The 26,427-nt window shown below is 37.3% G+C and overlaps 1 protein-coding gene across 1 annotated transcript; it reads left to right on the top strand.

Annotated features, from left to right (window-relative positions):
* The first annotated feature begins 6,075 nt into the window (after nucleotides 1-6,075).
* On the top strand, nucleotides 6,076-25,646 carry LOC114137659 (L-threonine ammonia-lyase). Its single transcript, XM_028006415.1, has 12 exons — nucleotides 6,076-6,220; nucleotides 9,485-9,806; nucleotides 10,398-10,514; nucleotides 10,594-10,835; nucleotides 12,850-13,015; nucleotides 14,154-14,253; nucleotides 15,048-15,123; nucleotides 15,288-15,413; nucleotides 16,126-16,293; nucleotides 16,378-16,435; nucleotides 18,616-19,513; nucleotides 24,841-25,646. Exons 1-11 carry the CDS (start codon nucleotides 6,105-6,107, stop codon nucleotides 18,712-18,714), a joined length of 1,590 nt encoding a protein of 529 aa, XP_027862216.1. The 5' UTR covers nucleotides 6,076-6,104; the 3' UTR covers nucleotides 18,715-19,513; nucleotides 24,841-25,646.
* Nucleotides 25,647-26,427: the final 781 nt, after the last annotated feature.

The raw sequence follows: 26,427 nt of genomic DNA, 5'->3' as shown, positions 1-26,427 counted from the left end.
CTTTGTGGCACAGCTCCTCCTCACAGCTGCAGTTTCAAAACTTTCATGCTGTTTTTATATATCTACAATTACAAGTAATTCACACTATCAATAACTCTGTGCCTAGTAGACGATTCCTGTGGTGGTTACCTTTCATTAGATTCCCCAATGATAACTGTATGTTGAAGCACTGAGGAGTTACAGTGACTTGTCCAATAAAAAGCAAGAATAATGAGTATTTTATTGACACATTCACAAATAACAAGTCCACTTATATATACTTTGAAACTGACAGAAAATAAAAATGCTAAACTAAAATTTCTTTCCAAAAAAGATTTGCAGACTTCTACCATAAAATAAAAGCTTACGGTGCATTTTCTTACATCTGGAGGCAGAATGATTATAATTAAAGAGAAGGAAAATGTGATTTAGGATGCTTCATTGTTATGATGTAAATTATGAGAGAAATAACCAAAACTTTTTGAGTAGCTTCCTGGATCATAAAAACCTTAGTTAGCTCAGAAACACTCATGGTGCGTTCACAACAAACACGTCAAGGGCCCGTGTCCTGTCTGCCCCTTGATTGTTCCCAGGTGTGTCTCATTCCCTGATTACCTCCTGTGTATTTAATGTCACCTGTGTCTCTGTCGGGTCCTTGTCGTATGTGTTGCCCCAGTCTGCCTTCTCGTCCATTCGTGTGCCAGTTGCTACCAGTGTTGAGCTTTAGCCTTCCGCTCGGCTGTGCTGCCTGGTTTTTGGACCTTGTACTTCGGATTTCATTAAATATCATCATTTTCAAACACCTACCTGGGTCCTCAGCGTCTGCCTCATGACATAATTGTCATAATTCATGACAATTATGTGAGCTACTTGTCTTTGAAACGCTGGAAAAAACATAGTAAAAAAGTCAATAAAGGAGCAATGTTGTATTGATATCCTGAAGGCGGAGTTTCAGAAAGAGACCTAGGCCCAATTTCAAATAATTAAATTACAAAATAATTTTGTTTTAAGTAATGTTTTATATACAACTCTGGAAAAAAATTAAGAACCCACTACACTGAGCCCCACTGAAAACCTCATGTTTATTCCACCAAACATTGATTTCTGAACTCGTCCTGAGTTAAAACATTGGTATTGTTCTAAATTAATATGAACTTGTTTCCTTTGCATTATTTGAGGTCTGAAAGCTGTAAATATGATTTTTATACCAATTGAAGGTGACATAGTTACTTGATTGTGCTACAAGATGACACAATGCGGGTGAAAAATACCTAGTACTGCCTTTAATATTGAAGTAGAAGTAGTAGTTCCATTGATATATTATTTCTCTGATAAAATGTTGGAAGTGAAATAATCTGTAGTACTTTTTCGTCACTGCTAAGGAATTGTTGACATAAAAAAGCTCCTAAATCTGGCTGAAAGTTAGTTTTGTCCTAGGATATTTGCACTAGAATAGACCAAAATACTTTGTAAGATTTGCCGTTTTTGCAGTGCACGTCTTGGAAACACAGCACTTGAAATAAATCAGTTCTGTCTTACACCGACTTGCATCACTAGACTGCAGTGCATCAAATATTTCTCATTTCAAACCAGAACAACCTTCTAATTATTCTTGATTTAACATTTGAAATGCCTCATGGTAAAAACACACCAGGATTAAAGCTGCTTTCCTCCTCCTGGGAAAATCTGACCGCCTTTTATATATATAATTGCATTGATTAGTTCCTGTACCTCCCACTGAACTGACCCGTCTCGCTCGCCCTGTCTCTCTGACACACACGCCTCCCCACACACATACTGATACGACTGTTGCGTCGTAAACACGGCTATCTTCGTTAAGCCAGACCGTCCTCAGCCTCCTCCTCTGGCGCACTTGTCTGGCCGCTTAAGTAGATCTACGGTTTAAGCACGGCGGCGAACAAAACTGGGGGGCAAACGAGTGAAGGGATCAGGGGGCGGTTTATGACAGGACGGGGTTGGGAGGCATGTCTGACTGTAGGGAAAAAGGTCAAAGACATGTCGAGATAAGAAACGGCTCAATGTCACGTTTCCAGTGTCATCCTCCAAACCCCTCCAACGGAGAAGAGTTGCGTGAAAGAGAAAGCTCCCAGATTTTAAAACATGGGATGTAATTTGTTTTTGAACTTTGTGTGGGTGTTATGAATATTTTAATTGTGGAAATTCAGCAAATCAAAATGTCGTTTTCTCTATGAAATACAGATATGAACCAAATTGTTAATACACACAGCAGATTTAGGTTTAAAGTAATCTTTTACTGGTGAGTACTATTAATGTTTCGAATTGGATAGAGTCTGTGGCGAGAGCGAAAGAAAACATAAAATATTACCAAGTATTTTTGGTCTAGTTTGTAGTCCAAGTATCTTATCACACTTGAAATAAGACAAAACTAACAAGTCACTTTTCAGCAGGATACAGGATGTTATTTTAGTCAAAAATTCCTTAATATTGACAAAAAGGTACTAGTTTTACTTGCAGATTATTTCACTGATGGCATAAATATCTTGCTACATATGAAAAAATACGTATGTCCTTAAGCTAGCATAGCAAGAGCAAACTGAAAATGTTTTTGACGAAAGAAAAAGTAAAATAGCTCCTGGGCGACTAAAATCAGAAGGTATAATTCAGTATTTATACTAAATAAATGTAATAATTATTAAATATTGAATGAAAGTGAGGAAAATATTTTAAAATTTTAAGTTTTTATGGCCAAAACCCTCTTTCAGGTGTTTCAGTGTAAAAGCACTTTAGGTTTTCTAGTCAGTAACAATTGTCTAACCTTTAAAATATATATATTTTTTACTTGTTCCTTTCATTTTGAAAAATTTATAGCAGTATGCAAACTCTCTCTGTGTCAAAAAAGACAGGTCCAAGTATAGACCCCTGCAGTACGCCGCAGAAGTTTTAGACTTTAGAGCAACTGTTCACCAAACAAACACAGCTGAGGAACTGATGTGAAAGAACTAAAATGGAGATTTCATCCAGAGATGTAAGTGAGTTGTAGATTTTAGTTTGTCTTTCTGATTCTTCAGCCATCTTGCGAGTGTCGGCTCAGGATCAGCCAGCAGACACAATGTAAAGAATAAAAGATCTTCAGAGCACACAAAACCAAAGGATCACATGACCGCTGGCCGGTGCCACGCTGATCCGTGGTGTGACGGATTCCTGGAGGCAGGGTCACCTTTTCTCTGTCTATTCCTGTCCTCCCCTCCTCTTCCTGCCGTTCATGTATCTCTTATTTTTATTCAACCTAAGGCCTGGCAGAGCACCGCCTTCCTGCCATTTGAGAGATGTTGAATCTAATCTGAATGGGGTGCACGGTGGGGCGTGTGAAGTCATTACTTGCACTTGATTTTCCTTGACTTTGTCCTCTTCTAATCCTATTGTGGCTTTTCTGTACTTACGGAGGCTATCAACAGCTTGACTAAAGAGATAAAGGGGGGAAGCTAGTAAATTATTACTCCTCTTGGTCATTTACTGCTTATTCTGTAGATCCCTTAAAACATAGACCCCAGAAACAGTTTTATGCATAAAAATCATATTATTATAAACAGATTGTGTATTTTGTTATGCTGGAATAAAAATAATAAAACTGAATTATTAGACCTCAAAGCTTGCCAGGTAAGCTCTATAATGCTCTATGTTGAGTCCGTATTAAAGCCAGTGGGGATCAAGACGATCCCTACGTCCGAATGGGAGCTCCTTTATCTTTGGATTTACCTGGATGCTCCTGGGGGTGCGTCATCACTCAGTGCTTCAGCTGTTTTGATGTGTTTACTAAAAGGGCAGAGGGCCCAAAATGGCCGCCGGCCAGTGGAAAATCCTGAGAAAATGGAGCGCAGATCAGTTTACTCCTGTCTAAAACTGTTGTTGGTTTTTTTATTGAGCAGCACAAGTCTTTATTCAATCATGGAGAATATGGGGTGATTTGGACAAAATTATAGTCAAAATTAACAGCAACAATCTGTTTTCTTTTTATAAGAGAAAAAATGGGGGTTTAGTCCCTTTCATAAATATTATTCATTCATTTCACTATAAACTAAATATTTAATTATCAAGCTAAATATTCTATTTACCAATTAAATATTTGGCTCCACATGCTAAATGTTCAGTTTGAAGCTAAATATTTAGCTAGAAAGTTAAATGTTTATTTAGCTTATGAACTGAATATTTAGCTCCACACTAAATATTTAGCTAAATATTTTAGCGCCATAAATGTCTAATGAGCAAGCCCCAAAGCAAGCTAAATATTTAGTTAGCTATGAGCTAAATATATTTATAGTTCAGTAATATCAGTTTATAAGCCGCTAAAGCTCAAGATTTTAAATCCATGTCTGTTTACTGTTTAGGGATTGTTGCTGCTTTTAGTCGGTGGTTTAAGCATTTTTTATTAACTATCTGTGAATGTTACAAACTTCCTCTGATTTTGAAGTGATTATAATACAGTTTTACAGTGTAAGTGCTGTGAAGTGATCAAAAATATATGGATGCTGTAATCCTGACTGGAGTTTTATCTATCCTCATTTGGTCTCACCTGAAAAATCCAAAAAAAAACCTTAAAATTTGGTACTTTGTTTTCTGTGGAGTTTGTAGTGACTAAATATGCTATAAAGTGTAGTTACTGTGATTAACTCATCATTTTGAGTTTCACTGCTAAAAATGAAAAAGTACTAGTTCCACTAGCAGATTATTTGAGATAACAGATAACTTAACTTCTTTAAAATAAAGCATAAGAGATGCCCAAGAATGCATTTTGTATGTTTTTCTAACATCGTTAGGAGGAGAACCAAAACCTATGATGAAAAAGGAAAAATTCTAGCTGTAAATAGTTAAAAGTTTGCCTCGATGCTGACGCACTGAGTTCAGAAACTTAGTGAGCCAACAAGACGCCTCAGCCAGATTGTTTTTATTTTAGTTTATTTGTGCCATCCTACATTTTGGGAACACTCATGTTACCTTCAGGAGCTCTTTCCAGTAATTCTTGGCATCTACAGTTGCTGCTAAATACAGATTTGAGGATCACATTGGACACCTGATCAGAGTTAAACAGGATCTGAACTGCCTGCTGTGACTTAGCTAGAGCCAGTTTCATCTATTTTATTCTGTCCTGGTTACACTGCAAAAACACAAACTCTTACCAACTAATTTTGGTCTAGTTTCTAGTACAAATAGACTTGAATAAAAAACTTACTTGCAAGTAACTTTTCAGCAATAAATACCAGGTTGGTGGATGCAAATAACTCATTATAATTCATGAAATAATACTAGTTCCTCTGGTAGATTATTTAACTTAGAACAAGACATTTTCCCTATGTTTTACACTGCAAAAACACAAAATTTTACAAAGTATTTTTGGTCCAATTTCTACTGCAAATATCTTACTACACTAGAAATAAGACAAATTAACTTGCAAGTAACTTTTCAGCAAAACTATAGGAGTTAATGAAAAAGTATTATTTCCACTGGCAGATTACTTCACTTATAACAAGACATTTTGTTCTACATTAAAAAAATATTTACATAAAAAAAGCTCCTGTATATTTCTGAAAAGTTACTTCTAAGTTAATTTTGCATTATTTCAAATATTCCAAGATATTTACACTAGAAACTAGACCAAAAATACTTAGTAAAATTTTGTGGTTTTGCAGTGTACATCTCCTGAAATCCACCAAATAAACTAAACTCTTTGTTAAAGTTTCCCAAACTGATATTAGCTCTTTCCCTTCGATGCAGAAAGCCAAGAAAAAGGTTTTCCCCCTAAAATCTTTTTCATTTTCACTTTTCATTCTCACTCCATGGTTGTTTCTTGTGTGTGGTGTAGCTTCCAGTTCACCTGCCTGCAGATAAACTCTAATTCTCCATCTATCTCCTTAGACCGTCTGATTAGCATCGCGTCACAGAAAGGGGAAGTAATCCGCGCCCAGGAATAGAGCCACAGCTCTCCACAGCCGCCATGTGTCTGCAGGTAATCCGGTCTTAAATACCTCCGGGGCAGGCAGCTCGGGTTGGGCAGAAGCTCCAGTCAGTGTCCTGTTATCCCTCGGACACGCAGCAGCCCAAGCAGGAGGGGGATTCGGTTTCCAGCGCTCGGAGTTTCCTCGGTCAGGATGAACTTTGCGGCCCAGTTATTCTACTCCGGCTACCTGAGCGAGCGACTGGAGCGTTTGTTTTCATCGAGGCCTGCAATTAAAGACAGCGAGGAGAATGACCCGTTCTGGGCGAGGTGGGACGTAGCAACCAGTAGAGACCCAGACCCCTGACCTGCTCCAACTGCAGTATTAGCTGCATTTCTATCACAAATGCGTGCAAATCTTTGTAGCTGCGTTTTTATTGGCCATGAAATTAAAAGTATGACAATAAATTTGTGTAATAGAAACATGCCAATTTCGAAAAAGTTCACGTTTGAAACGTTTTTGCTAAGACAAAGTGGTTTGTTAGCCATACAGAAACATTTTTTCCGTCAAACTAGTCACGTGATCAATAACCGGATGTTACTACTGGCAAAAACTACGAAAGGCAGACAAAAACGGAAGAAGAGCCTCCTAAGAGTCATTTGGTTATACTTTTAGTTCTGCACTCATGCAGGCTAAAGCCAACCAGTCAAGAAATTCAATTGATGCCAAACCTCCACACTGCAAAAACACAAAATCTGACCAAGTATTTTTGTCTAGTTTTCAGTGTAAATATCTTACTACACTTGAAATCAGAGATAAAGTAACTTTTCAGCAAGATATAGGAGCTTGTTTTAAGTAAATTTCATAGCATTTATGAAGAAGTTCTAGTTCTACTGGTAGATTATGGCATTTTCCCCATTTTATAAGTGAAATATTAAGGTATCATTGACTTAAAGCAAGCTCCTTTATCTTGCTGAAAAGTTATTTGTAAGATAGTGTTGTCTTATTCCAAGTGTAAAAGACATTTACATAAAAAACTAGACCAAAAACTGCTTGGTACACTTCAAAAACACAAAGTCTTACTTATTTCTAGAGTAAATATCTTATTACACTTTAAATAAGACAAAACTAACTTAAAGTTACTATTCAGCAAGATATGGAGGCTTGTTTTAAGTAAATAATTCCTTAATATTGATTTAAAAAAATACTGGGCAGATAAATTAACTTATAACATGGAAAAAATATCTTCTTATAAGTTAAATAATCTGCCAATGAACTAGTTCTTTTTCATCAAAATTAAATTGTTTTAAAAAATTATTTACTTAAAACAAATGTCTGTATCTATCTAAACATGACTTTTAAGTTAGTTTTGTCTTTTTTCAAGTGAACTAAGATATTAGCATGAGAAACTAGACCAAAGAATACTGAACATTAAATAAAGCACCGTCAGCAGTCAAGGTCTCCAGAAAAAGCTTCGTCATTCATCCAAATGAACTCTTTGAGGAAGACCTGTTAAAATGATAAAAGCCTGCTGGGTTAAATGCCTCCTTGACCCGCTTTCATCCTCAGTCGTTATTTTTTGGACCATTTGAAGCAGAATAAGCTCCTGCTTACCACTTCATCCCCTCTACTTCTCCTTTGAAGAGGTTCTTCAAGGTTGCCATGCTTTTCTTTTCCTTCCTTTGATGCTTTTTTTAATTACTATTATTGAACGCTGCCCTTGATTCAAAGCTCATCTAACGCAGGTGCAGCTTTGGACTTTTCTCTTATTCTCATTCAATATTATGAGGGCACTCAGTTTTCAGTGGACTAAATATAACGGATGAAATGGGGCAGAGAGTGTAATGGATTCGTGAGACCAGGTGAAAGGTGAATGTGCTGCTTATAATAGATCACGGTGAAAGAAATAGAGCAGGGTGTTTGTCTGCAGAGCGAGATTTATCCGAGAGAGCAGCTCCACCTGGTGGCCATCTTGCAAAATAAAACCACATCCGCTAAATCCATTTTGATTTGTTTTAGTGCCTAAACACATTACTTAATGCATTATGGGTAATCCTTTATGTTGCAGAAGGCCTGCTCTATAAATTACGCTTCAGAGTATGCATTAAAAAAAAGTAAATACCAGGTTTGTTTGGTGTCTTTTGATAAATGAGAGTATATATGGAGCAAAATTAAGCAATTCAGATTAATTGTGTCCATTTACCAAGCTGTTATAAATCAAACTATCTTCCCTTCTGCTCTAAATTGCCACTTAATTTACAAATCCCTTAAAAGAGCAACCGAACTAACCAATAAATCATAAGTAGACTTATTGATGTAATCAGTCACAGCCACTTAAAGCTGGATAGATGTGAAGGTTGAATCAGTTCAGTTCAGACTTGAAGGATTTATTATTCTGTCTACACTTTTACTGAGGTCAGTTATGTTTCTTATAACCCTGGAAATACCAGAAACTGTCATTTTAAAAGTGTTTATTGTGATAAAAGTGCTTTATTAAGAAGGTACAAGCATCAAACAGAAGTAAATATGTGGCCATCTTGGATGTTGTCAGTTTAGAGATGAAATGTAAGGGAAACGTCTCGTAACGTTTTCAGATAAAGGATGATTAAATCCTAGCTTAAATCATCCTAGATTTAAGCTAGGATGAGGTGGTTTTGTCTCGTTGCATCAAAATTACTCACAAAATTGCATCACACGAGTCATGTGATCAATAAACGGATGTTACTACAGGCAGAAAAGACAAAAAACACAACAGGAAGCGGCACGGCAATTAAATATCTTTAATCAATTTTTTTCCCCCCTCTTGGTTTCTATTCTAAAAAAGTTGCAAGCTTTAATTCTCAGAGAAAAATCATCTTATTAGCAGAACAAAGATGTAATTTTACCAGAAGAATATCTTAAAAATATGAGAAAAAATTTGCTTTAAGGAAAAAAAAACTTGAATAATTAATTTTCTGTTATTTTTTGTGTTGGGGGTTTTTATAAAATTACTTCTACATTCCTCTAATACTACAACTTTATTATATTAAAACTTTATTCTCGTTTTATTTTGACTTTGTTGTCATATAACGATTATACTATTACTATGATTGTATTCTTGTTATTCTCATAACTGAAAAAAATATTTATAGCTTAGTTCAGTCATAGAATTGACGTGAATTCAAAGTCCAAGAAATAGATGCTGTAAAAAACGCTTGTGAAACAAAATGGCCGCCGTGGGTGTGCTGACATCACTCTGAACTATGGATACCCAAGGAGTGCATTAGTGGAAAATTATCCATATTTTCCAAAAATGAAATCTAAAGAATAAAAAAAAATCAATTAAATGATCAAATTAATTTATTGCCCAACCCTGATACCACCTATTACTAAGTTGAAATTGGTTGAAATTTGGTCTTTCAGAAGGCTAAGGAACCAAAACGTTTGACCAAACCAGAGGTCTGGAGATGGTCTTTGAACAATCTTAAGATATTTAGATTTGTCAAGCCTTTGGTTACAGATCTCCAGTAGAGGTTCCAATGGGTTTGTATCTTCAGACAAGGACATTAGCACCTGAAAGTTATTCTCTATCCTTCATTTGTGTATAATTTCAGGGAGGAACTGCGTCTTGGCCCCAGTCTACCAGGAGGCTCCTACAAACCCGTCTGTAATGGCGCCGTGGGCCGCCGGCCGACTCTCATTGAACCGGAGCGTCTCAAGGACTTTGGTGAGGAGGAACTTCTCAATGGAGATGTCAAGTACCACCAAACCAGCGTGGCTGGAACCCCTGAGATGAAGCTCATGGATCCCCCCAAAACCAGAAGAGTGAGTGAGTTCAGGATCATCCCCAAACCTCCGGCTCAGTTCCTACGATTTGAGGACATCAGCGCGGCAGCCTTCACGATCCAGTCAGCGATACAGAAGACACCTTGCACGGTATGCTGGTTGTGTGAATTTAAGAGGGAAGCAGAGAGTGTTGTGTATTTAGCTTTTAGGCAGCTAATTCAGTTGACATTCTGCCAGAGAAATCCATGTCAATGGGAGAAATTTGAGACAGAGCAGAATAGGGATATGAGAATTGAGCAACTTGCAATGAATTACATTGTTGGACTGAAGAGTGGGTCAAGGTTCATCCACTATGATGTAAGCAAGTTGTTTGTGGATGGTAAGTCAAGAACAAAACATTTGTCTTTTCCTGCAGCCATTGTACCGCAGTAAAACCAGCTGGCTGGGTTGCTAGGTAACGTATGGAACTCTGCTGGGGTTGCTAGGTAACAGGTGCTAATTTGTGACGTTACATTTGGAAGGTTTTTAAAGTGGCTTATTTTCCAGACGCCAAAAAACATGAAGTTTTTGCCCAAAAATGTCTCTGTGTCTTTTTTGTTTTTATGCTTGGTCTTTATTTTAGAAGCAAATGGAAGAAGAAAGATGTGAATTTTCCATAATAGGTCCCCTTTCATATCTAGTTTGAACAGAAAACAGCAGCCAGTGAGCATTTAACAGATGATGCTGCTTGTTTATGCGCAGTATTCCAGACTGTCCAAGCAGTACGGGATGGAGATCTTCCTGAAGAAGGAGCATCTTCACTACACCGGCTCTGTGAAGGAGAGAGGAGTGCTGTACCTGCTCACCTCCCTCACACAGGTAAATACAAGACCTCTTTCTGTTCTGATCATTTGTGAATCAGGGTGACGATGATAACCGTGAGTTTGTCTCCTCCCAGGAGCAGCAGAGGAAAGGTGTGATCGTGGCCACCGACTGTAACTTCTCCATGGCCGTGGCTCACCATGCGGCCGAGCTGAAGATACCGGTGTTTGCCATCATGCCATCAAGCTGCTCTTCTCCACGCCTGCGTACCTACAGAGACTACGGCGCCATGGTCATCTCGTACGGCGGCACCAGCCACGACTCCCAGAACCACGCCCGCCATCTGGCCAAAGAGAACGGATACCTCTACCTGGAAGAGTCAGTCTCATTTTAAGACTTGTAATGTCAGATATCAGATATGCTGGTAAAGCATGAGGACGAGACTGAAACAATTAATCAGATTAATCGATGACTGAAATAATGGTCAACTAATTTAGTAATCGATTAATTGTTAAATGGAGTAAACAGTGTAACAAACTGCACAGCATGGTGATGGCAGCACCATGCTGTGTGGCTGTTTTGATCTATTCAGATATTAGGGCTGAAACGATTCATCGGCAGGGTCCTGGAGGGTGCATGGGAGTTCGCCCAACCAGTCTACATGTGTTTTGTGGACTTGGAGAAGGCGGATCCGATTTGGTGGCCTTAGGATCTCATCTCTGCTTTTCGCAGACGATATGGTCCTTTTGGCTTCATCAGATCGTGATCTGCAGCTCTCGCTGGAGCGGTTCGCAGCCGAGTGTGAAGCGGCCGGGATGGGGATCAGTGCCTCCAAATCCGAGGCCATGGTCTTGAGCCGGAAAAGGGTAGAGTGCCTTCTCCGGGTCAGGGGGGGTGTCCTGCCCCAAGTGGAGGAGTTTAAGTATCTCGGGATCTTGTTCACGAATGGGGGAAGAAGGGAGCGGGAGATCGACAGGCGGATTGGCGCAGCGTCTGCTGTCAAGCGGGCGCTGTACCGGTCCGTCGTGGTGAAGAGAGAGCTGAGCCAAAAAGCGAAGCTCTCGATTTACCGGTCGATCTACGTTTCCACCCTCATCTATGGTCATGAGCTTTGGGTCATGACCGAAAGAACGAGATCGCGGATACAAGCGGCCGAAATGGGTTTTCTCCGTAGGGTGGCTGGGCTCTCCCTTAGAGATAGGGTGAGAAGCTCAGTCATCCGGGAGGGACTCAGAGTAGAGCCGCTGCTCCTTCACATCGAGAGGAGCCAGTTGAGGTGGCTTGGGCATCTGGTCAGGATGCCTCCTGGACGCCTCCCTGGTGAGGTGTTCCGGGCACGTCCCACCGGGAGGAGGCCCCGAGGAAGACCCAGGACACGCTGGAGGGACTATGTCTCTCGGCTGGCCTGGGAACGCCTCGGGATTCCCCCGGAGGAGCTAGAAGAAGTGGCTGGGGAGAGGGAAGTCTGGGCCTCCCTTCTGAAGCTGCTACCCCCACGACCCGACCTCGGATAAGCGGAAGAAGATGGATGGATGGATGGATGGATGGATGGATGGATGGACGATTCATCGAATTAATTGTGATTAACAGTGATTAATCGATTACTGAAACAATCATTAACTAAATTAATTAAATTCTAGTTTCTTTGTATAACAGCACATTTCAGCAGCAAGGCAGTTCAAAGTGCTTTACATCATAAAAATATGATAATTATGAAACAAACATTAAACATTACATTTTGTGAAATATAATCAAAATCATCAATGCACATCAAAAATAGTAATAGATTAATCATTAACTGGAGGATATGGTCTAAAAAATGCCACTTTGTAAAAGAACAATACACTTAGAACAATAAATAGGTTAAAAATGTGCAAAAAATATATGCATTTTGTATTTAAGATTTTTTTTAAAAACTTTATCTTTAAACATGTTTTACCAAGAACTCCTCAAGTGGCAGCTTTAGCTTCAATTGGTTCCAACTCTGTAATAAAAATAAATAATCTCATATTAAGCAACTTTTGCTGTTCAAATATTCTAAAAATAGAATATTTTTATTTGTTGAATAAACATCAACAAATAAATCCTAAACTGTAATAATGTTAAGTTAGGCAGAAATGGCTGAACTTTCTACATCCTTTGCTACAAATAAAAAGAATGCCATGCTATAGGCAATAAAATAAATGTTTCTTATTTTAGAACAAAATGTAATTATTTGTTTATGTGTATTTATAATATTGAACAAAATAACTTTAGTGTTTAAATGAAAAATATGCAGAATGTGCCAATATTCTGAAGTCCGATTTCTGGCTTAATCATCAGAATAATTGATTACTAATATAATCGCTAGTTGCAGCCTTATGAGCACATCTAAGCCTTTTCTTGTTTCCAGAGATGAGAGTGCAGCGTACCTAGCAGGACTGGGAACTGTGGGCATGGAGATCTTTGACCAGATTCCCAAAGTGGATGCAGTGGTTATTCCTGCAGCGGGACAGTATGGACTTCTGGCCAGCACCGCCGCAGCCCTCAAATACCTCAACTCGCAGATTCTCGTCATAGTAAGTACACATAAACGGTACTAAATGATGATAATAAAGGTTTTTCTTGTGCTGATTACGCACTGATTTATGTTACATGGAGACGTTATCAATAGTTCATAATGTGACAAACATTTTCTAGAAGCTGCGGGTTACTTTCCAGATCAGGGACGTCCAAACTTTTGGTCACATGGGCCAAAATTGTCAAGTCAAACATATTTGTGGGCCAGAAATAAAATAAAATCAAGCAAAGAAGGTAGTGAATTTTGTCAACAAAATAATTAACAAACAACATAATTAGCAAAATGGATGTTTTTCATCACATATGCCAAATTTAAAAAGGATATTTTGCACTTTTCCTGTACAGTTTACTTTATCAAACCAAAATATTAATAAGTATTTTTGTTTAGTTTTTAGTGCAAATATCTCAGTGTACTTGAAATGGGACAGTAACATTTCAGTAAGATATAGGAGCTTGTTTTAAGTCAGTAATTATTGAGTATTGATTAATTAAACTGGAAGATTATTTCAATTGTAACAAGACATTTTTCCTTGTTATAAGTGAAATAATCTGCAAGTGGAACTAGAACTTTTTCATCAAAATTATTGACTTAAAACAAGCTCATATATCTTGCTAAAACATTACTTTCAAGTTAGTTTTGTCCTATTTTAAGTGTAATGAGATATTTGCACTAGAAACTAGACAAAAATAAGGTAAGATTTTGTGTTTTTGCAGTGTACAGTTTGCTTTCCAGAGCATGAAAATTTGTTTCCAGATTTAACTTTTGCAGGTTTCTTTGATAAAAAATACAGTTTATTTTCGCACAAGTGAAACTTTACCTTCAGTAACTTTTACATGTCACTTTCTGTGAACATAAACAAAATAAAAAAACTAACTTTTAGAAAAAGTAGCCAGTTATTCACAATGCAAAGCTCTAAAATAGAAAAGAAAACTCAATTTCCTATTGTAAATAGGAAAGCTTTCACAGTGCCTTCAATGGGAACATTAATGTGAAAACCACTTATTAAATCAAACACATCCCCAGAAGATTCTGGGTTGATATGAATTAGAAAGTATTGTTTTCTAACCACACTAGATATCATTATCTTTAAATACTTATGTACATTTAAATATTAAAAGTTGAACTTTCTTTAACAGGGAGTTGAACCAGAAGGTTTCCCTCTGCTGCTACAATCTCTGAAAACAGACGGCCCGATCAAAAACCTGCACAACAACCCGAATAAGAAGCTGTATGGAGGTGAGGAGCAAATGGTTCTTTGCTGATGTGCTTTGATGCAAAACCCGTCAAACTTTGAAGTGCCGTTTATAAAGTTACACATTCAAAAACTAACAGTATTAATTTGGGTTTTTTAGCCTGTCATGAGAGAAAAAATGGGTTCATTTTCCAAAGTCACAATTCACCATGTCGTTTATTCGTTTATTTACAACTAAATATTTATTTTACTGCTAAATAGTTAGCAGTAAAATAAATATTTAGTTACCAAATTAAATATTTCGCTCAAAATTATATATTTAGTTAGCACAATAAATATTTAGTTTCAAACTGAATGTTTAGTTCCAAAGTAAATATTTAGTTAGCAAGATAAATATTTAACTTTAAACAAAATATTTCAGGCACTAAAACTTAATATTTGGCATTAAACAAAATATTAAGATGGCAAGTTACATATTTACCTCCAAACAAAACATTAATTACCAATCTAATTATTTAGCTTCAAGCTTCAAGTAAATTTGCATATTGGCTAAATATTTACCTCTGAGTTAAATATTTAGTTTAAAATTTAGATATTTATAAATTTTATGGTGAAAATAATGACTTTGAAAAAGAAATTTTTATTATTGTCTAAATAGTAAAATATTTCTGATAATTTGTGACAGTGTAACTTTACAAGCTGTACCCTAAACCGTTATCTATGCAGGTAGTCACGCTGATAATGATGAAATCGGTTAACTTTCTGTTCACATGTTGGTAGAACACAATAAATAAATGTCTTTTCTTGCTAGTTTTTATGGTTTTATTTCTCTTTTCAGATTTTAACGAGGGTTCGCTTGGTGCAAATACCTTCCATCTGTCCAAGAAACTGATAAACAAAGTTATTCCTGTCAGGTACTGCAACTCCACAACAAATCCACACCATGATACCAAAAAAACCCTCTTATTATTGCAGAAGTGAGACGAACAACGTTGTATCTCCAGAATAATCTCACCAGTGTGATCTTTAATCCTTAGTGAATTGAGTGTGTGAATTTTGATTTCTGTTTTGTTGTCAGTGAGGAAGACTCTCTGGTGGCGATGCTGCGATTTCAGGAGGTGGAGCACTCCACAGTGGACACAGTGGGAGCCATGGGACTGGCTGCCATATTGGCAGGGCAGCTTCCAGAACTAAGAGGGAAAAAGTGGGTCAGATATTTTAAAGTTGTCGTAGTTCAGCAGCTGGTTTCAGTCTAAACTCTGAGGTCTAACCCAGTTGCCACCCTGGGGGGTTGACATTATCACAGCTGGGTAGTAACTAGTTACATTTACTTAAGTAACTTTTTTTCTTCATATATTTACTTTTAGGAGTATTTGTCCTTTTTACTTTTACTTCAGTAATTTTATTATGACGTATTTCTACTCTTACTTGAGTAAAATTTCTGGATTTTCTATCCACTGAATGAAAAATAAACACGTTTTAACCAAAAATTCACCAGACACACACACAGCTGCAGTTTCTGTTAAAGTTTTTTGTTGAGAGAAACTGATTTGGAAAATTTTCTTTTGCCTGATTTTTATTATTCTTTTGTTATTTATATAAATTACTGCCATTTAATTTATGACAATAAATTAAAATACCAAAATTTCCACTTAACTGTATATTTTGTTCTGTCTGATGATGTAATTTTTAAATATTAAATCATTGATAGTTCGATCGGTTACTCAGTACTTGAGTAGACTTTCTACCAAATACTTTTTACTCTTACTTGAGTAATTTCTTGCGACTTTTTACTTCTAGAGTAAAAATATGTTGAAGTAGAGCTACTGCCACTTGAGTACAGTTTTTGTGTACTCTGCTCATGTATAGACATCACTGGCCACCATTTTGGCTCATGCTAACCGTTTCTGCTGCAGGGTGGTTGTTGTGGTGAGCAGCGCCAACATGGAGCCGGACCTGGTGAGGCAGTGCGTGGACCGGGCTCTGGTGCTGGACGACCGGGTCAGTAAATTCTCTGTGCAGCTGGGAGAATGGCCAGGAGACATGGCCAAACTGCTGGACGTCCTGTCCAGAGAGGACGTCAGGTAAAGACAGGTTCAGACTTAATCTGTTCCCATTTTGGTGCCAGACGCTTTCTTTAACTCTGCGTGTTTTCGTTCTCCTCCCAGACTGGTGGATGTCTGCCATCGCAGACACAGTGACAAGTCAGACGTCTTCAAAGCAAAGGTAGGCGGGTGATTTGTCCTTTTCTGTCCTTTTTCATGATTTCATTAGTCATAGATTCTTCAGTCAGAAGTTTCTTCAGAGATACTGCAGATAGGGCAAATTTTGCTAGATGATAAATTGAAGTCATTGCGATAAACAATAATATTGTTGTTTAGAAAACCATTTTCAAGTAATATAATAGTTGAGGACACACTCTCAAAGATCAACAAACCTCAAATTCTAACAAACATTTAACACCAGGATGTTTTAAATATCCAAAATAAATAAACAAAACCAAAACAACAAATCAAATTAATTATGAAGTCCTTAAAAAAGAGGATAGTTGAGACCAAAGCACCAGACTGAAGACTTTTATCATCCAGTTTTTGGTAAAAAAAAAAGAAAAAAAAAAAAAAAAAAGAGAAAAACAAAAAATCCTGCAAATGGAAATGATTGAGCTTGTTTTAATTAATGTAATTAATTGAATTATTAGTTATTGCAAAGGCATAACTTTAACACTGATCACTACAGGGGATCCATCAGCATCTACAACTCCATTTAATTTCCCAAGTATTTCAGAATTGAGTTGCGAATAATGAGGAAACATTCATCCATTATTTTACAAACCATAAAACCAAACAATCTTAACAAATTTGATTTTTTCACCAATTTGTAGAGGTTGGCGATACAGACTTCAAGTTTTATCACAGTATTTTGTGGTGCTAATATGATAACAAAAACTTCTTATTAGTTCTTTTTTAGGTAACTGTATGACTTTCACAGCAAACAGAAATACATTTCTAGAAAAACATTCCCATTTGTAATGTGAAGTGTGATTTCTATCATTGAACTGCTCACAGTGTCTGTGACATTTAAATTACTTTTTATTAGTACTTAAATTGAACAAACAGTGGAGAAAATAGTAAAAAGAACAACAAATGTGGATAGTTTTGGGCGGTTTAAACATTATTATTTGACAACAATACATTTAATAACTTTATTTTCAGTAATAAGGATAGAATTTAAATCACTTTCTTTAAAAACGCTTGCTAGATTTACCAAAGTTTAATAAAAAATAAATAAAAGCTGATTTGAGTGCAGCAAATGTTGCTTTTCAGGAAAAGTCTCTGGATAAATGTGTTTTTACTGTTTCCATTATAAATATGCGTAAAACTTTATCAATATTCCTCTATTGGCAAAAAAACACTCAATTTGGCAATTGAGGTGTTTTGATTAAATAAGAAATGCAATTAAAATCTTGTGAATATCGGTGCGTGCTGTGGTGGCGCAGGGGGTTAGCACTCCCCACGTTTGGAGGCCTTAGTCCTCGACGCGGACTTTGCGGGTTTGACTCCCGGTCCTGACGACCTTTGCCGCATGTCTTCCACCCTCCTTCCTGTCTGCCTACTGTAGAAAAAATACAAGCCACTAGTGCCGCAAAAACTCTTCGGAGAAAAAAATAAATAAATAAATAAATAAAAATCTTGTGAATATTTCTGTTCATGTGATAAGTCAATATGTATATACCACTTCCTGTCCTCGTCTTCTTCATGGTTCTTGCCAGTAGTAACGTCCGGTTGTTGGTCATGTGACTCGTGTGATGTGAAAAAAGTGTTTCCATTGCAGTTTTGTGAAATAAACAAATTTTGATACAGCAGAAAAACCACCTGATGCTATCGCAAAAACTTTTTTGGCGAAAAATGTGAGTTGTTCTTTTTTTAAATTGGTTTGTTTCCATTAAGAGAATTCATTTCGAAAAGATAAATAATTCGTAAGAAAATTATGTTACTGATCATTTTAAAACTCTGTCTGCATCTATTGGCCAAATTTGTATTAGTTTTCCAACTGCTGTTTTGAATTGCACACAAAATAACTTTAAGGGCACAAATGGCCTGCGGGCCACACTTTGGACACCCCTGAAATAAAGTTTTACCAAATTCACTAATTTCCCAGGATCTAGCCATGTTCAAATCCTCAGGCCACACATAACACTTTTTCCTGGACTCGGTTTCTAATCTCCCTAATTCTGATTAGAAACAAGCTGAAAAGTCTCTTAATCTCTGGCCTCGTCATTGTTGCTTCTTCGGCCCGGACTAATTGTTGCGTTGTTTGCCAACTGGCTGTGTCAAAAGGTGAAAGGTCTGGGCTGATTAGCAGGCGACCCCATAGCTCTGAAGCGTGCGTGTTTGTTGTGTTGACAGGTGGAGTGCGTGGTGGAAACCAGGGATAAGACGCAAAGCACTCAGCTGCGCAAGACACTGAACGAGCGCTACCCTTCGATATGCTGGCTGGACCGGTGATCGAAACAAAACGAGACAAGAGGAAGGAAGGTGGAGTGGAAATAAATTTGGAAGGGATTCCCAACACATCCTTCAGTAACCAACCAATAACCAATCTCTGGATCTAGCTCTTATCAGAATAAAACACTCTGAATTAGCTGCAGGTTGGATGGTGTGGTTAGTTTCAAGATCATTTCCCGTTAACATTATACAAGACTAAAAGTAGGGGTGCACAGATTGCAGTCTCTTTAAAAAGCCAGACCTGCCGATTCTAATTTTGGCCGATACCTGGCTTTTTATTTTTTTGTCTGAAATGTCGCCAACTGTTGACCCTTTGCACGTGACGTCACGCTGTTCAGCGCTCCACTCGCTCCGCCATGATGGGCGTCAAAACAACCAATGCGCTCCTTTAAAGCTAGTCAAAATAACAAACATGTGGTAGCTTAATATCTCTCCTATTTAGTTGATTTCATCTTAAAGGGTGCTGCACAAACAGACAAGGATAGAAACTAAATTTGTCATTTTATTAAATAACTTTTAACGAGGAAACGACTGTCAGCTGTTAATGATTGTCAGCCCTCGGTGTAACCGCTGATTTGCAGCAGAACAAATCTGCTGCAAATTACGTTTTACAAGGTAATTACATCAACGTTCATATACTTTGTATGTATAATTAGAAAGATATCAAATATTGTTTTATGGAGAAGGTGCGCGTTCAACCGTAACCATGGAGGCAATACCGCACAGTCACGTAGCCTAGCATGTATGGGGGAAAATCTAGTTAGCATCTCGTCTGTTGTACGTTTTTAAGGCTGCTCAGGTGTACCTGGCAGGGGAGATACCATGCGTGAGAAAAATGGCTTCATCCCTGGCCATGTCTGGTTCCCGTAGGAACGCAGTGAGATTTGATCTAAGAAATGATATGGAAATGGACAGACTTCAGTTTAGTCGCCTTATCCTGCAAAAAGAACTCGGAATTTCACCAGCACAGATGGACTATATCTTTGCTATGCCGGGAAGAAGGATTTTTGAAGTAATATTTACCACTAATACCTTTTTTGAAAAATGCTTGGGATCGTTTGGAAGATTGAAAGAGACGAGACCCCAATTAGCTAATATAGAAATGACTTCTTTATCGCAAACGGAGCCTAAGTCAATCACAGTACTCATGTTCTCTGAACAAGTTCGAATGGAGGACATTAGAACTTGGCTACAGCAAAGGTGTACAGTGAAACACGGATACGAGTTAAAGGACGAGGATGGGGTCAGGACTGGCGGCAGACGCTTCTTCGTACAATTGAAGAGAAAATTGGCAACAGGTGAGACCTATCATCTACCGCCTGTGATCCAGTTGGGAGCCATAAGAGGCCATGTTTTCTACCCGGGCCAGCCTAAGACCTGCCGTAGACGCGGTTCCCAGCAACATCTTTCGGCGGAATGCCGGATTACATATTGCAAAAACTGTGGAACGGAGGGACATTTAACTAAAGACTGCCAGGAACCGGTAAATTGTAATCTTTGTGGAGAGAGGGGGCATACCTTCAAAAGTTGCCCCAAGTCATATGCTAACAGAGTCAAGACTTTTGCTTCACAAGAAACAAGTGGGAGAGCAGACTTGGGAGACCAGTTACTACAAATGGAGACAAATACGGAACCAGATGAAGAAAAACAGCTGGAAAGCGCAGAGGAACAAAGAAAAGAGAATGGAGGAACCACACCCATGATCCCTCCTCGAGTGACACAAGAGCCTGAAAGGGATCAGCTGATCCCAATTACAACGGAAACACTTCAACAGCCAGGATCGTTAATAGAGACGCCATCGTTGGAGGGAGAAGGGATGAAGAAACCAACTCGAGTCATAACAATTGGAGAATGCGGAGAATTGTTGGAACAAGCAACGAGTAATTTATTTCTTCCTCAACAAGAACAACTACAGGACAAGACTCCAGAGGAAGGTAGTGCCTCCCTTTTCCCGGAGGACGAAGGGACATTGGACGACCTGCACCTACTTTTCGAGCCAGGAATGGGGGACCAAGCGAGTTCACGGAAAAGACCTCAAGGACCCTCAATTGACTCGTCAGGAGGACCAGAACTTGAACATTGGCCGGCGATCCTACAGAACCCTACTCCATTCTTAGATGAGAAAGGATTAGTAACTTTTTCAGACATTACCCAAATATCTAGCGTGGAACGAGAGGAAGAACCGAAGGAGACTTGGCGAACACAAAAGAAAAAGAAGAAAAAAGGTAAAGACTAATGGAGATTGGTGTTTTGTTTGGAATTTTCTATTTTGGGTTATTTTACCTTATATGAGAATAAGATTCCTTTTTTCTTTAAGTAAATATAGTTTCGTTATACATAACTACAATAAACACGAGGGGCTTAAATGACCCAGTGAAATGTCAGACAGTATTTGATTTCTTACATAATAATGGTGGTGACCTTTTTTTATTACAAGAATGTTCCTTACCTTTTAGGGATAATTATATGAAATTTCAAAAGCGGTGGCAATATGGATTGTCCGTTTGGTCAGGGGATAATTTAAACAGAGCGACTGGAGTAGCAGTATTGTTGAATAATAGAACTATTAATATAGAAAAAGTTGAAATCATTATGGTGCCCTGCGACAGACTGGCGACCTGTCCAGGGTGTACCCCGCCTCCCGCCTGGAACGTAGCTGGAGATAGGCACCAGCAACCCTCCCGACCCCATTAGGGACAAGGGTGAACAGAAAATGGATGGATGGATGGATGGAAATCATTATGGACGGAAGAGTATTGTTAATAGATATGGAAAAAAATGGATGTAAAATGAGAATAATTAATGTATATGGTTCAACGGATATGCAAGAAAGAGTACTTCTATTGCAAACTTTGCAATATTATATATGCAATGGGAGACACGTAATTATAGGTGGGGACTTTAATTGTAATTTGGAGAAAAGAATTGGAAATACAAGTGCCTGTTTGACAAATAGAGTAGACCTAAGTTCACAGGCGTTAAACAACCTTATAAAGGATTGTAAACTTACGGACGTCTATAGATCTTTACATTCAGAGGACGCAGGGTTTACCTGGTCCAACGGGAAAATTTTTTCAAGGATTGATTATATTTTAATATCTAGCACAGTTACACCTGTGTCATGTAAAGTTGAGCCAGTCCCTTTCTCGGACCACCACCAACTTACATGTGTCATAGAAATTCCCAGCACCCAAAAATCTAATTTTGGAATATGGAAATTAAACATAAGTATATTAAACAATAAAAAAGTAGTTGAAAAATATAAAGTTAAATTTAATCAATGGACTTCTTTGTGTCCTTTATATGACTCAGTAGGTGAGTGGTGGGAAGAGATTAAAAATAGAACAAAAACATTTTTTTGTCGAGAAGGAAGAAGACTAGCAAAAGAAAAGAGAAAATGGCAAAAAAGAAAAGAAGCTAAACTTCAAAGATACTACAAGCTACTTCATGCGGGTTTTCAAGTAAATGAGGAAATAATGAGACTAAAAAAAGAGTTAATGACAGTAATGAATGAAAGAAGCAGAGGAGCGGTGATACGAAGTAGAATACAACATTTTGAGGAGAATGAAAAATGCACAAGATATTTTTTTAGAAAACTATTTCGATCAAAAACGACAATAAATAAGTTAATTAATGAAAAAGGTGAAGAGAAATGTGAAGAGCAGCAGATTTTAACTGAAATTTACGATTATTATAAGAACCTATATAGGTACCAGGCGGCCCAAGAAGACGAGATGGTTGAATTGTTAAGGAAGCTGACTGACAAATTAACTCATACGGAAAAAAGTAGACTAGACCAAGAAATAACAATTAATGAAATTACGGAAGCCTTGATAAGTATGAAAAATAATAAAACCCCAGGACTAGACGGGCTGCCAAAGGAATTTTATACAATATTTTGGGAATCCTTAAAAGCCCCCTTACTACAAGTCTACAGAGAAGCACTAAGTGAAGGAAAATTGCCCAACTCAATGAATCAAGGTATGATTTCATTGTTATATAAAAAAGGGGAAAAAACGGATCTGAAAAATTGGAGACCATTGACATTGCTAGGTGTAGATGTAAAAATAATAGCGAAAGTTTTATTCTTTCGGCTACAGACGGTGATTACCACTATAATAGGGAAGGAGCAAACTTGTGGAGTGAAAGGACGGAAAATGACTGACAGTTTGGCTTTGATTAGAGATGGTTACCTATATAGTCAGGAAAGGCAACTTTCTACAGCTATTTTAGGGATTGACTTAGAAAAAGCATTTGACAGAGTAAACCATACATTTTTAGAAAGAATTTTAGATCATTTTAATTTTGGAGAAACATTTAAAAGATGGATAAAAACCTTATATAATGAGTGTAGTAGTGTAGTAGTAGTGAACGGGACTTTAACTCCCCCTTTGGCTATTAAAGCAGGAGTGAGACAGGGCTGCCCACTGTCCCCGCTGTTATTTATAATAGCAATAGAACCATTGGCATGCGCTATTAGGGAAAATAAAATGATCAAGGGAATAACACCACCTGGTAACGAAGGTAAAGACATAAAATATACATGATATACATGGACGACCTAACGCTTCTGTTAGCAGATAATGCTTCTATATGTGAGAGTTTAAAGATAAGCGAGAAATTTACAAAAGCTTCAGGAATGAAAGTTAACAAACAAAAGAGTGAGATTTTATATATAAATTGGAGGGAAATAAGAGAAAATTGGGGTTTAATAGAAAAAAAGGATACAATAAAGGTGTTAGGAATACTAATAGGGAAAGACATGAAAACAGAGAATTGGAAACTTAAATTACAAAAAATCCAGGGGAAGTTGATGCAATGGAGAGACAGAGAATTATCTTTTATAGGTAAAGTATTAGTAATAAAAGCAGAAATTATATCCACTCTGGCCTTTCTTGCATCAACTTTCCCGATGCCCCATAGAACAATGACGGCAATTAGAAAAATGATGTTTAGTTTCCTTTGGGGAAGCAGACAGGAGAGACTGAAAAGAGAAATTATGTATAGACAATTAGAAAAAGGGGGGAGAGAGGTACCAGATATAGGAATAAAATTTAAAGCGTTGTTCATCACTCCAATCTTGAGCGTGTGCTTGAATTTACCTCCAGAACCGTCATGGGCTCCATTCGCAAGATTCTGGTTGGGGAGGAAAGTTTTGAAAAATTGGAATAAAAGAATAATTTTGCATAAGCCCTTTGCAGATAGATACCCTGCTATATTTCAGACGGTAATACAAGCACTGAGATGTGGCCTACAAGAAATCCCACCGGAAAGAATTAAGAGGAAAGAAATAGAGAATAAATTGGTATCCTACAATAAATTGACACCAATAGAAAAACTGAACGAGGAGGAAGTTATAAAAACATGGAAAAATGTGAATAATAAAAACTTATTGAACATCCACAAAGACTTGGCTTGGCAAATTGTGAATAAATGTTTACCTACAAGAGACTTTTTATACAAGAGAAATTGCACCAAAAGGCCGAGATGTCCTAGAGCTAGATGTGGGGACGAGGAGACGATCAAACATCTGTTCTGGACATGTCCTTTTGCAAAAAGAGTTTGGACGTTAATGCTGCCATGGTTGAGCAAGTTGCATAATGTGATTTTAACTTATGAAAATATAGCGTACGGGTTATTTAAAGAGGACTGGGAAAGAAATGAAATCAGGTGGTGGATTGTAATTAATTGTGTCAAGGAGGCAATTTGGAAAACAAGAAACATTTTGATTTACAGAAAATACAAAATAATTGAAACAAATGTTATAAAGATGGTGGGTGCATCAGTTAAAGATTACATTTTTAAATGGAGTCAAGGAGAAAAGAATGATGAGGAGATTTTCGAGTGGGAAGTGCCTACTGAATTATTAAAAATAGTGAAACAACCTTGAATAACACAAACTCGAACCTCCGTTTCTTGTTTTCCCCCTTTGTTTCCTTTAATCGGTTTAACTTATTCTGTTTTATAAATCTTTATGTATGTATTGTCTTGGTGTGTTCCTTTTTGAGTTAACAATGGTATGTTGTGACAATGTAAACTTTGGACTATTGTCCTATTGGACAAGGTGATTTATGTAAAGAACCAATAAAAATCTTTGAAAATTGAAATTGAAATTGAATTGCTCAGGTGTAAGGGGAAACGTTTTTTATGACATAATGTAACAAATCATGTGGTGTGAATTCAGGCAAAGTCGATCAGCACGTCGGGAGGGAGGAGGAATGGGTCGGTTTCTAAGCTAACAACTGTTGTAAATACCGCCGTCTGTGAGCCCCAACCAGCTGTGTTACGTTCACAGACAAATTAGCTCGACTCGAACAAGTAGAAATCATGAATAAACTGGCAAAAACATTTTCTGTCACTCTGTTCAACACTCCCCTCCCTCATTTCCGACGTCCATCATGGCGCCGAATGATTAAGTGACGTAGTGACAAACGGTCAGGATTTTAGGCCTTTGCTGAGGTATAAGATCATCTTCATGTGTAAGTATCGGCCGGTCTCCCAAAATTAAAGACATCGGCGCAGATAAATTGGTGCACCCCCTAAATAAAAGTAAATATTTTCAGAGTATATATATTTTTAAGAAGCTGTACATACTTCTGTATTTATACATCCTACTGTAGAAGTGTCCGAGAGAGACAACAAAAGCGAACAAATGATTTTGTTTTGTTTCTGTGCAGATTTTATGAAAGGAAGAAAGGACAGAAATGTGTTTGCTGTGTAATTTCTTAAGAGAAAAAGTGAGTGAGAATGGCTTGGTGAGTTGGTTCTGACGGTGCCTGGGCTGCTTAAGACCAGCTACAGTTCTTTAAGCAGAGGGCAATGTGAAAACCTGTGCTGCTGTTGCTTTGAGACGTAAAACCTGAGGTTGAGCAATGCACTGTCCTGCTAAAGAAGCTCAAATAAAACTGGTGAATATTCAAACAATTTCAAAAGGATTCTTTGTTTGGTTTTCTGATGTTTATTTTTAAAAAGTGACTGAATCTGGGATTTTATGACAGGTAGAAACATTAAAAAAACACATATTTACTCCATTATTAGTTACTGTAGTAAAACTACCAGAGGTATGACATCCATCACTTAATTTAAAAAAATAAAGAAAAATTAAATGTAAATTTTTTTAGCATTAAAGAAAAATTTATTCCTACATAAAACATTGCATTTATACGACCATGAAAATACTATTTTAATAATTACAAGAATGAAGGCATGTTATTGAAACTTTACAATATTATGACTTTATTCATCTATTATTTTGACTCTAAGATTGATTTTATTCATGTATTATTTTAACTTGATTCTCATAGGATTTCATCCTCTTAATATTGACTATTTTTATTTTATTTTTTTTATCCTTTATTAGTATGGTCATCTGTTGTACATTTATTGCTTTCCAAATATTAGAGAGAAATTTATTTTAAGTCATATTTGATAAACATATATAATTTTTATAACAGCTGAAGCTAACATAGTTACTTAATTGTGATGTAAAAAGGTAGCATGTGCCTGGAAAATACATGATTCTGTCTCTTTAAGGTTCTGTAGTTTTATATCCAAAGACCAATTTGACCTAAAGGTCTGCAGCTGGACTTTAAGAAAGCTGTGAATATCTATACACCTTTGTGAATGCCATTTAATTTTACTTTTTGAGGCTAAATTTAAACTTTTAGAGGGTGTAAATAAATGTTTTTGTAATTATATCCAGAGCCACAAATT

Source organism: Xiphophorus couchianus, chromosome 22 (assembly GCF_001444195.1).
Source record: "Xiphophorus couchianus chromosome 22, X_couchianus-1.0, whole genome shotgun sequence".
Lineage (NCBI taxonomy): Eukaryota > Metazoa > Chordata > Actinopteri > Cyprinodontiformes > Poeciliidae > Xiphophorus > Xiphophorus couchianus.
Note: the sequence above shows the minus strand (reverse complement) of the source record. Positions and strands in the feature narration are given on the sequence as shown.

Coding starts and splice junctions, on each gene's coding strand:
- LOC114137659 (XM_028006415.1), top strand. CDS start 6,105: ATGAACTTTGCGGCCCAGTTATTCTACTCCGGCTACCTGAGCGAGCGA. Junction 10,836..12,849: donor GGATACCTCTACCTGGAAGA/GTCAGTCTCATT, acceptor TCTTGTTTCCAG/AGATGAGAGTGCAGCGTACC. Junction 13,016..14,153: donor ACTCGCAGATTCTCGTCATA/GTAAGTACACAT, acceptor TTTCTTTAACAG/GGAGTTGAACCAGAAGGTTT.